The 12,262-nt window shown below is 48.6% G+C and overlaps 1 protein-coding gene across 4 annotated transcripts in view; it reads left to right on the top strand.

The window, feature by feature from the left end:
* The window catches only part of AK1 (adenylate kinase 1), a 52,087-nt gene that overhangs the window by 25,573 nt on the left and 14,252 nt on the right, over nt 1–12,262 (top strand). For 3 of the 4 annotated variants that reach the window (XM_083721803.1, XM_083721804.1, XM_083721806.1), the window contains one exon: nt 6,981–7,023. In XM_083721803.1, coding sequence (XP_083577929.1) covers nt 6,981–7,023 — 43 coding nt within the window. Of the gene's footprint in view, nt 1–6,980; nt 7,024–11,977; nt 12,237–12,262 lie in introns of those variants that run through there. The other variant, XM_083721805.1, reaches the window with a different exon arrangement.

The raw sequence follows: 12,262 nt of genomic DNA, 5'->3' as shown, positions 1-12,262 counted from the left end.
AAGAGCAGGTTACTTAATTAACTAAAATATTTAGATATGCTTTTCCATTCTTTTTTTTTTTTAATGTGGAAATGAGACTGAACACATTGTGAATGAGCACATGCAGAATTGACACGGGCCAGATATAGATAGATCCATCCATCCATCCATCCATATACACAGGTCATTTTTAACTTTAGAAAAAACCTCCACTTTGCTGTACAATACCAGTGTGTCTTCTCCATTGCAAGGATGTAACCCCTCTGAGATTTATTATGGGTGCCCCATACTTAGAACTCTGAAGCCAGCAAAACCTCAAGGTCATCTGGCCTTATTAGGTGTGTCTGTTGCGGAGTGTAACTGGACCCCGCTCTGTCCCTCTTCAGCCAGACCAGTGAGGTGGGTCACAGTAATCTTTGCAAAGAACCACAGGTCTATTTTCAGTGCCTGCTCCTTTGGGACTCTTCCCAAAAGCAAGGCTGTTACTTTGGTGCAGGAATGAGGTGTGGCCACGTGTTTGCCAGCAAAACTATCTATTGTATAGTGTTCCCCCTCAGGGTATTCCCATTTTACAGATAGAGGACTGAGGCCAGAAATATTAGTGACTTGCAGAGCTAGGGACTGAAGTCAGACTTCCTAGACAGAAGGGTTTTTTTGGGAGGCTGGGTGCAACAGGGCTCCTGGAGCACTCTGGCTTATGCTTCATAAACACTGTTTGTGTTTGTATGAAAGAGAGTACGTATTTTAACCCCTGGGGGGAGAGACATTTGAATCATTGCCCCCATCGTACCATTTCCCCAGTGGTAATCAGTGCCTGAAGCTGCTATTTAATTCCAGTTTTCAAATCCCGTGTCTTACTCTGAATGCAAACAAAACAGAGACAAGCTAATAAGAGAGCAGAGCCTTAGCAGGAAGGCATTGTCAGACACCGTGCTTTTTAGAGACAGGAGTTTGAATTTTTGTTGCTGCATGAGGTATTTGTTCTCCAAATCATAAAGCGTATCCCTGGAATACAGGAAGACAGAGAGGGAGAAGGGACTGTGAATGGTGGCCAATAATAATAATAATAATAATAATAATAATAATAATAATATATTATTTATACCCGGCCCATCTGGCTGGGTTTCCCCAGCCACTCTGGGTGGCTTCCAACAGAATATTAAAATACAATAACCTATTAAACATTAAAAGCTTCCCTAAACAGGGCTGCCTTCAGGTGTCTTCTAAAAGCCTGGTAGTTGTTCTTCTCTTTGACATCTGATGGGAGGGCGTTCCACAGGGCCGGTGCCACTACCGAGAAGGCCCTCTGCCTTGTTTCCTGTAACATGGCTTCTCGCAATTAGGGAACCACCAGAAGGCCCTCGGCGCTGGATCTCAGTGTCCAGGCTGAATGATGGGGGTGGAGACGTTCCTTCAGGTAAACTGGACCGAGGCCATTTAGTGCCTTAAAGGTCAGCACCAACACTTTGAATTGTGCTCGGAAATATACTTACCCTTTTGGCTCCTATCTATTGCTAGAGTTGCCAAACTTTAATCTTGTTAATCACTAGGATGCCTTATTAAAAGGGTGGGGGGAAGCTTGGCATGAGTTGCTAGCTTTTGCTGTTCCTCGGGGCTTTGTCCCTTGCCCCCAACAATGGGAGCATGCGACAGATGTGCATAAAATTATGTGTGGTTTGGAGAAAGTAGATAGGGGTACATTTTTCTCCCTCCCTCATAATACTAGAACCTGGGAACAAATAAGGAAGCTATAATGTTGGTGGAAGATTCAGGACAGAGAAAAAGAAGAGAAATTCTTCATAGGGTGCCTAGTTTAACTATGAAATTCACTCCCACAAGATGCACTATGACCACCAAGTAGAATAGTATTAGAAGCATATTATTCTAAGACTCCCTGGAAAAGACCCTGATGCTGGGAAAGATGGAGGGCACAAGGAGAAGGGGACGACAGAGGACGAGATGGTTGGACAGTGTTCTCGAAGATACCAGCATGAGTTTGACCAAGCTGTGGGAGGCAGTGGAAGACAGGAGGGCCTGGCGTGCTCTGGTCCATGGGGTCACAAAGAGTTGGACACAACTAAATGACTAAACAACAACAGAGGAATTCTCATAGGGGTATCAATTGCTACCAGCCATAATGGCTGTGTTCTGCCTCCACTGTTGGGGAGCGCTGTTGCATAACCTCCAATGTGATGCTGCCCAAATCTGGGACATCATCTTCCAGGTCTGAAATCCTGCGTGATGCATGAGATCTGCACAAAATCACAGATGTGAAAAAAGTCATGGCACCCAAAAACACACATTTTGGGGCAGTGAACGAGACCCCTAAATTCCTACTTTTTGGGGGGTGAGATCTTGGCCAGAAATCATGCGAAAGCAGGGCACCCAAAATGGCTGCCTTGCTCACCTGGGAAAAAATGGGAAGTCCCGTTTTTTCCGGGGCAGTTGATGGGTATGCTGTTATGTTCAGGTCCTGCTATTGGGGTTCACCTTGTAGCATCTGGTTGGCCACTTAGGGAACAGGGTGTTTGACTAGCTGGCCCTGGACTTGATTCAGAAGGCTTTTCTTGTGCTCTGAATATAGACATTAAAACAGCGAATTGTGTGGGGTGGATGCAGAAAAGGAGTGTGCCGTCAGTGGCAATCGGCTCATTGCTACCAACCATGAACTGCATTTTAGGCAGGGATGAACTCCACTTGGAAACTCCATTCAGGAGCTCCTGAATGGAACCAATCCCAGCGCCAAATTTTAAAAAGTGACAAATACAGCATGCTAAGGAACAATCAGAAATGCTGTTAAAGGCTTGTCTACACTTAGCTTTCCCCCTTTCTGGGCACAGTCCACACTGTAAAGCACTGTGTCCATGAGCTCATCTTCTTCTTTTCCCTTGCATTTCCTCCATGAAAACCTGCTCTTTAACAGTAAATCAGAAGAAATGACAATTTGGATTTTCTGTGGATTGCTGATTGTTCCAGTTCAATGGTAAAGAATGGGTTTCCATGGGGAAAGCGCCATGGGGGGAGAGCACTCTGACGCAGTGCTTTACAGCACAGACGTGTGCTTAGAAACACAGCACAAAAGGAAGTTGGGTGAGGCCTAAGTCCCCAGGTAATTACTTTCGAGCAGCATATTTACCTGCCCTACCTACTACCCCTGATGTCATGTATGATGCCAGTTATAGGGCAGGTGAGAGTGGCTTGGGGGAAATGGCCTCATGGGCCAAATGAAGTAACCCTTGCAAATAGGCAAATGATGGCGAGAAGTGCAAAACAAATATTTGCTTTTAATAATAATAATAATAGTTTATTATTTATACCCCACCAATCTGGCTGAGTTTCCCCAGCCACTCTGGGCGGCTTCCAACAGAATATTAAAATACAATAGTCTATTAAACATTAAAAGCTTCCCTAAACAGGGCTGCCTTCAGATGTCTTCTAAAAGTTGTTGTTGTTTGTCTCTTTGACATCTGGTGGGAGGGCGTTCCACAGGGCGGGCGCCACTACTGAGAAGGCCCTCTGCCTGGTTCCCTGTAACTTGGCTTCTCGCAGCGAGGGAACTGCCAGAAGGCCCTCGGCGCTGGACCTCAGTGTCCGGGCAGAATGATGGGGGTGGAGACGCTCCTTCATGTTTTGGGAAGACAACACACACGTGGGGTCAAAAGAGCTTGCTGGTTGCAGCTAGACTTGTTACTGCACCAAATTACAAGTGCTGTGTGCCATTTTCCATAGATTGTTGGTGCAGTAAGCTTTGGAATGCAGCAGAAAAGCTTCCCTATCAAAAATGTGTGATCAAAGGGCTAACCAAACCAGAAATGTATTAGGCTGTATCTTTATTTATTATTCCATGCAGGGGAAAGCGAATAGAATACAATGAGCTCCCCCCTCCTCAAAATAGTGACAGTGGGCAAAGACCACAAATAGAAATTGTTGGGGTTAATGTCTAGGTTCGGACTTGTGGAGCCAGCATTATAATTTGCAGTTGTTGATGTCAGCAGAAAAGAATTGGGAAAGGGTATTCTCTTGCTGTGTTCAAAAGGGCAGATGCAAACCACATATTTTAACCACATGCAGAGCACATTTAAAGCCCATGACTGCCCCAAAGAATCACGGGGACGGTAGTTTTCCCCTCACAGAGTTATAGTTCCCAGCACCCTTACGGTGTGGATCTGCCCTTTGTAACAAAAGAGGGGGAAATGTAATGCTGTTTTGCTGCTGAGCTGTTTTCTCTTTATACTTTTGCACAAGAAAGTTTCTTAATTGAAAAAGAACAGAGCATTGACGTAGCATGGGAGGGGAAGGGGGCATAGCTCTGGGTGCATGATTTTTAGGGGGCATGAGCCAGGTACCCCCACACAAGGATCCCTGTCCCGTCCTGTGAGCCCCAGAGCCTGGCCTGGCTGGCCTGGCCTTCGCGTCCCTGGCCCCCTTGCTGAATGGCCACCTGGCCAGTGTTGGGGTGGGGATTTGCCTGCCCATGGCCACATTGACTGGGCATACTCCTCCCTGCATGGGTGGCCAGGGCTGAGCTGGTACATGGGCTCCGCGCGCCCTCTGGCCCCCATGCACACATGCCCAGAAGCAGGCGAGGGTTGGTCTAGTGGAGGGGATTCTGTTGGCCCTGAGCATCCTGCCCCTGCCATGCGCCAAAAAAGGATGCAACACTGCTGGTGTGGGAGCAGGGGAGGTTTTTGGCAGTGCTTTGTGGTATGTGTCTCTATTTTCATCTGTTGGAGGGGAGGCATTCATGGTCCTGGGGACTTGAGCTTGTGGTGTAATCCAAGCTGTCCTCCCTCCATTAAATATGAAGCAATTGCAGCTGCTCTCCAAGGCAACCACAGCAAGGCTTCAGGTTAAGAGACACCACAGTAACATATCCCAGCTTTTTCTCCAAAGAGCTCAGAGCAGCCACCACCACACACATTTTTATTTTTATTTTGTCATTACAGTAGCCTTGAGGGCTAGCCTAGGCTGGGGGGTGGCAATTGAGTCTTCCAGTGGGCTTCATGGGGATTTGGAACTGAGTCTGTCCAGGTCTTAAGTCCAACACACACACACACACACACACACACACAAAAAAAAAAAACACTCAAACCCCCATGCTCTTCAAAGATTTTTTTGGACTACAAAGTTAATCAACCCTATCCAACATGGCCAATGGTCAGAGATGGTGGGCGCTGTGGTCCAGCCACAAGTCCCACATCCCTGTTTATGCACATGCTGTTTTAGAGGTTAGGACTCTGATTGGCAGCCACTCTCCATGGTATTACCAGGAGTGAGGACCCTGTGCTCCTTCTGGTGTCTGACTATAGCCCCCATCATCCCTGCCACGTTGCTTAGGGCAGATGGGAGTTCGAGCCCAACCACGGCTGGAGAGCCACAGGTTCCCCACACCTTTCTTAGGCATTGGTCTTTCCCACTCCCTCAACCTCAGAGCCTATTAAATAAAGATGCTAAGGGTTTGAACTTGATACCAGTTACCTGGGAAACTGCTTCACAGCAGGTCAAACTATTTGTCCACCCAGCCCAGCATGTTCTACTCCAGGGGCAGCTAACCCGTGACCCTCCAGATGTTGCTGTGCTCCAGCTCTCACCAACTGCGGAACAAAATGTTCCCTGCTCCTCTCTTATGTCACCTTGCTTTGTGTCTCTTTCTGCTTTCCACCTGTGGAACTGAATGTCTGCCTTTATCTTCTCTGTTTGGCTGGCTCTGCTTTGCTCTCCGTCTCCTGGCGACTGACGGTGGCAGCACCGCCGCCAGGTAATTGTTGCCACGGGAACTACATCCTAAGGCATCTGCAATCCCCATTGTGGTGCAACCGTTTCCCCTTCCCTGCTTCTCCTAGATATGTTTGTGTAGGGCTGTTGTGTTCTCTCAGAAGCTGCAACCAGACCGGTGGGTGTCTTACCTGTTTGCCTTTCAAAGCTGGCCACCGTTGTTGGAGACATGCCACTTTGGGTGTGCTCCTCTGAGGCAGGAAGTCTGCACATGTCCCAGGCTAGGATCTCTAGTCCTGGATCTTTGGTGGGGTGGAAGACGGCATGTGTCAGAGCAGTGTTTCTCAAACTTGGGTCTCCAGCGGTTGTTGGACTACAACTCCCATCATCCCTGACCACTGGTGATGCTAAGTAAGGATGATGGGGGGTTGTAGTCCAACAACAGCTGGAGACCCAAGAAGAACCTTTGGGGCATCAACTGTCTTCTCCAGCTCTGGCCTCTCATCTGATGCAGAGCCAGCAAATGGTTATTTGGGTTGACGCACCAAGTCCCATGAGTGTGTTTGTGTAGGCAATCTGTAATAGGACAGCTTCTTCCCCCACCACAGGGGTGAGGAACCTCAGGCCCAAAGGATGAATGTGGTCCTTCACTTCTGGTCCTCGTAGCTCTTCCGGATCGCATCCCCTGTCTCTGCCAGCCACACCTCTCACTGGCCCTGCTTAGCGTTGGGAACAGCCATGCCTGGCTGGACGGTGTCTTTCTACTCCAGTCGTGCCTCTGGATGGACGATAGGGAGGGAGGCATGGATGGATGCAGAAACCAACCTATGTCCAAAAGTAAAATTGATACCAGTTGCTCTGCTCATTTTGCCTCTGGCCTTGCCAACCACTGGCACGTGGCCCCTGGAAGGTTGCCTAGAAAGAAGTGTGGCCCTTGGGATGAAAAAGTTTCCCCTGCCCAACCACCTGTGCTGTTGATGTGGTACTTTCTTCTCTCCCTCCCTCCCCTCCATTTATCTCACAGGAGAACAGAGAAAGAGTGAAGGAGGTTGCTCAGTAAGGGAAAAGGTTAAGAAGCAAAGCAGCAGCATCTTGATGTTTTGAAGACTAGGCCAAGCTGGGAGCTGACTGAAATTTTGCTCCCCTCAGTTGCGAAAGAGGAGACTGAAGCTTCCCCAAGGATCTCAACCAAGTGCTTTTGGGGTGGCCTTTGCCAAGCTCTGCAGCCTTCAGCCTAACTGAGCCCTTTGTTGTTGTCTTTTTTAATTTTAATTTTTTAATTCCAGGCAGAAGAACTCTTTGTCCCAGAATTTTTCAGGATGGCAGCTGGTAAGTGAATCCTCTTACTCTTTCTCTGACTTAGTCTGCCTCATTGCTCTTTCGGCCCAATTCACAGACCATCCCACACAAACTGGATTTGAGGGGGTAGGTCTCTGAGTTTAGGTCTCTGAATACTAGTTGCTGGCAATTGCAACTGCGGAGGAGAGTGCTCTTGTGTTCAGGTCCTTTGGGGGGGGGGGCTTCCCGTTGTTGGCCACTCTGATAGTAGGATGCTGCACTAGGTGGGCCACTGGCCTGATCCAGTGGGCTCTATTATTATCCTTCAGGTCTTCTTATCCAACCTCCCTCTCTGTCCAGCTACAAGACGTTATGTCCACCAACTTGGTTTTAGAAAGGGGTTGAGAGGAGAGTAAAAGGGACAATTGAGGAACGAGGACTGCAGCTTGATTGAGGCGAGCAAGAGGGGCGTGATAGAGGTGCATAAAATTCTGCATAGTGTGGAGAGGGAGAGGGAGTTTCTCTCTTGCTTTCTTACAATGCTAGGACTCAGGGCCAACCAGTGAAGTTGAATGTTGGGCTCTTCAGGACAAACAGAAGGAAGCAGCGCATGAACGATGATGTAGCAATGGCTGCAAAACTTGGATGGGGTTAGAGCAATTCATGGAGGATAATGACAGCTATCCATGGTAGCTGTGTTTTCCCTCCACTGTTGGAGGCAGTAAGCTTCTGAACACCAATTGCTGGGAATCACAAGTGGAGAGGATGCTATTGCACTTGAGTTGCTGCTTCAGTGCTTCCCAGAAGGGGGATCTGGATGGCCCCCGTGAGAACAGGATGTAGGACTACATGAGACCCCTTTGGCCTGACTCAGCTTCAGGTCTGCAATGGAGCCCATCAACACCTGTTATGCCCACCCCACCCAATCTTTCATGGTACCCGCAAACAGCACCAGGTGACCAAGAGCTGCGATGTAAATTTTGCACAACATCCCATTGCGATGTTACATCAGAGGCACTGTCAGGAATCCAATGGTGGATTGGATTTGGTGGTGGACACATTTGGGCTGCACTGCTACCACACTCTGCCTCCCATACGCCAGTCAGCCCTGGTGCCCCCCCCCACAGGAGGGTCCCCTTTGCCGTGGGATCCCCTCAAACCTGGAGTCGACTCTCATGCCTTCTGATTGGCCTTACATGTCATTTGAATAGTGATAGGACACATTTTGACAGTCCAAAGACACTGTATTCCATCTTGCCAGTAGGTGCATGCCTTGCAGCATTACTCTAGCTGCATTACGTGAGTGTCAGTGGAGGCTGGTGCATCAAGGCGAAAGGGGCATCACCCTACTCATCTCAGCTTGCCCTCGGCCAGCCTCCACCTGCCTGCCTGCCTTCTTTCTTACAACCAGGGGATGTCTGTGCCTGCCAGATTGCTCCACTGCTGCCTTAGTCTCTGCAAGCTCAGCCATCTGATCTGCACCATGTGGGCTGAGAGTAGCATTGTTTTTGCATGCTTTTGTCATGTCTTCAAATACAATTGGCTGTATTAGCCCGCCTGTTTTTTTAATGAATGAGTGAGTGAATGAATGAATGGGAGCCTGGTTTGCTGACAAAAGTGAGTTCACTGCACAAACTTAGGGCTCATCCACAGTTCTGCTTTCCCCACCACTTTCCCCTAGAAAAACTACAGAATTGGTGCAAATGTCTATTGGGTTTTCTCCAGATTGACATTTGCTTTTATTTAGCAATAAGGAGCAGGTATCCTGGGGGAAAGCAGAAGGGCAAAGGCTAAACCACACGGGGCAAGAGGAAAGCGATGTCTCACCCACACTTCCACTTGTCCGGTGCCCAGAAAGTGTGGGTCTGACTGGTTTTCCTGAGGTGGTCAGCCTGTGTCTGGGCTTTGCCACTTCAGGAGGAGGCTCACAGGTCTGAAAGTTTCTCAATAGAAATAAGTTCTTGGGCAGAGGCTCTCTCCTGGCCTTTGCATCTGAGATCCTCTTAAACAGAGATTGTACTGAGGACCCTCCATAGGAAAAGCAGCTGCTCTGTTCTGAGATGTAGCCACTACCAGCTATGTCCATATGTTATGATAAGCAAGGGCTGCTGGTTGCTGGTGTGCTGGTCTCGGCTGTCCAACCACACCTAGTGTGCTTCTCCTCTGCTACATGTCAGAGAAGCAACCCAGGAAGCCACAGTTAAGTTTGGCTTCCCACAATGTCCAAACGCAGCGTCAAGGTTTGCTCCTACTTGACAAGCCAGTGCTGCTAGCAAGCCTTAAAACTATGGTTTGCCACTGGCTCGTAGCTCATTAGGGGCAAGCTAAGCATGGCTGGTAAATTGCCTTGTTTATTTCTCCCTCTTGTGCTAGAGGAGGAGTAAGGTCAGCGGGGGGTGGTCCGTTGGGACAAGAAGGCCCCTGCCCCATTGAACTCAGCTGGTCCTCAGCTGCTCATCTTACTTTTTTGCAACCAGTCCAGGAGGTGGCGCTCACTGACCTCTCCCCCCTTAGTGTTTCCTTTGTATATCTCAACAGGGAGGAGGATGGGAGCAAAATTAGAACTAGTGGGCTCTGCCTGCCATTGGCTCTGGCACCACCTGCTGTTGGTTTCCCTGCCTTCCGCTCCACCAGTCCCAAGGGGCACTATCCTGCACTGGGAATGACTGGCCCATGGGGATCAGCATGCCCATAATCTACAACAGATCATGATAATCAGACAACTTAGTCCTTTCTTAGCTGCAAACATGGCTTTCCTTGGAACACCCCTTCTGCATTTTAGGTCGGTCTGCAGTACGGAAACCAGAACATAAACATCTCTGGTTCAGGCACCTCAAAAGATTTTCCCAAGCCACACATGTCCCCAAGTAGGCAGTTGTAATTCTAGAAAGCTGTAATTAAAGGAGACCTCACCCTGCTGCTTGCTGATGATGCCCTGAGCTGCGGACTGCTCCAAAACCAACCCTCTTTATTTTTAGCTCTGCTGCCTTCGCTGTCAGTTAGATTTTCACCCATCCAGTGCAACCTTCCAAGGGCCACGTGCAAACAGTGTACGGGGCCAGAGTCTAGTTTCTAGACTCCCCCACCCCACCCCCTTCTCTAACTTCTGCCCAGGCAAGGAATGGGCGCAATCAGAGATTTGGGACACATCCCAGGCAGGCAAAAGTAGGGCCAGTGAAGGACGTGGCCTGGGAAGTTCTGAGGGCCAGATAAGTAAGCCTGGAGGGCCACAATTCACCCTGAGCCTGAGGTTCTCCAGCCCTAAAAAGGGTGTATGTGAGCAAAAAATATCCTCTGCACCAATGCATTTTAAGTAAGGAGTTGGGGTCAGTCTGCGGGCAAGATTACCCTTTTAAAGGGGCTTTTTTTCCAGCAGCAGCTCAGGGGAACTCAGTTCCGGCACCTCTCAGTGAGCACCATTGCCATTCTAAGAGAACAAGGGAGGTGAGTTCTGGCACCTCTTTTTCTAGGAAAGATAGCATTGGCTACATCCAGCATGACATCGTGGATATTCTGGGCTTTAGGGCTATAGAGACGCAAGTTCAAATCCCCACTGAGCCAAAAAAACTCACAGAGGCTAGTCATTCTAAGTCTGGACCTACCTCACAGGGCTGTTGTGAGGATACACTGGGAGGACAGAGGAAAAACCGTGTGCGCTGCCCTGAGTTCTTTGGAGAAAAGACTGCATGAAAATTAGAACATAACAAAATTAGAATAGCATCTTGTTTTCCACGGTGGACAACCAAATGCATCTGGGAAGCCCTGTTCTTGCTCTGGTTCCCCAACAAGCTGATTTTCAGAAGCATGCTGCCTCTAGGTGTGATTCCTGCATTTCAGGGGGTTGGAATAGATGACCCTTGGTGTTCCCTTCCACCCCTACAGTTCTATAATTCTGTAATGATGGAAGGAGGCCTGTATCACCCACCTTTCAGCATCACTGAGTTGACTTCACAGGGTTCTGGCATTATGAGAGAGGGAGAAGAAGCGCTCTGCACCACAAGCAATTCTGTATAGCTCTATCATGCCTCACTCTTACTAGGGTGGTATAGCAGGTATGACTAGGACCTGGGAGACCTGGGTTCAAATCCCCGCTCACTGGGTCGCCTTGGGCCAGTCACTTGCTCTCAACCTATCCTACCTTGCTGGGTTGTTGTGAGATGAAATTAGAACTTTGTATGCCACCTGGAGCTCCTTGGAGGAAAGGAGGGATATAAATGCAACAAAACAAACAAGCACGCAAGCCCCTAACCATCGAAACCTGTCCTCGAGGGGGAGTTTCTCTAGCTCTCTTTGCTCAGTCTCATACCATCTTCCATTATTACTAATTTTAGCAAGAGCCTCTCTTGCATTCTGAGTGCAGATTGGAGTTGAAAAAGATTCATAGTGAGGCGGCCTCCTCCATTTAGATTGTTTTATTTTTAGATTTAAACTATATCCAGATTTTAAGACTGTCCACTGTAACTGGCACTTTAGCGGGCTGTGAATGTAACGGGTCCTACTTGTGTTGGTTTCTGTTGTAGAAGTTCTGTTTCCTACTACCCAAAACAAATCAAGCTTCCCACAGCTAGTGCCGCTGGGGGTTCAGACTATAAAGAATCCGCTCTCCCCATATTTCTGGATTTTATTTTGCCTCACCTCAAGATGCTTAGTTACTTCCTCTTCCTGTAACTGGAATACATCTGATAATTTTTTCAAATGAGTTCAAGATTCCTCCAGCTTCTCTCAAGAGTCAAATTTGAATTGTGCTGAGGAGAGGCACTCAAAGCAACAGATCATCTTACACTAACATGGAGCAGTGCATGAGGTCCCTTTGAACTCTATGATCCCGTGACTCTATGATTCTATGACTCTGGGTCCTCCTGGGCTGGATCCAGGCTCTGTTTGCAAAAGGGAGCACATCTGGAATCCTCCACCCATATTGGATTCTTGGCCCCCTGCAGATGCTGCATGAAACAATTGAGCTCTGGCATCTACTGGGCCTTAGCAACGGTCTCCCTGGCAACCTGTGTTGGACTCTGAGCCACAAGGCCTCCCTAAAAAGCCCAGACTAAGCCCAGCCCAGCCCCAGCTGTGGAGGGCAGGGTGCCCAGAGGCTCATGGACAAAAAATGTACTAAGCAGGAAAAGAGAGGCTTTCTGGGGGGCGGGAACAAGGAGGAAAGACAGGACGGGAATCAAAGCAGCAAAAAGGAGCTACCAGTTTTGGAGGGAAGATGGGTGCCCAGTGCTCCTGTGTGGAAGATCCCATAGTTAAAGCTGGCAAAGGTAATCCTGGGAGGGAAGGCAGCGAT

This window comes from Podarcis gaigeae, assembly GCF_964106915.1.
Source record: "Podarcis gaigeae genome assembly, chromosome: Z".
NCBI classification, from domain to species: domain Eukaryota; kingdom Metazoa; phylum Chordata; class Lepidosauria; order Squamata; family Lacertidae; genus Podarcis; species Podarcis gaigeae.
Note: the sequence above shows the minus strand (reverse complement) of the source record. Positions and strands in the feature narration are given on the sequence as shown.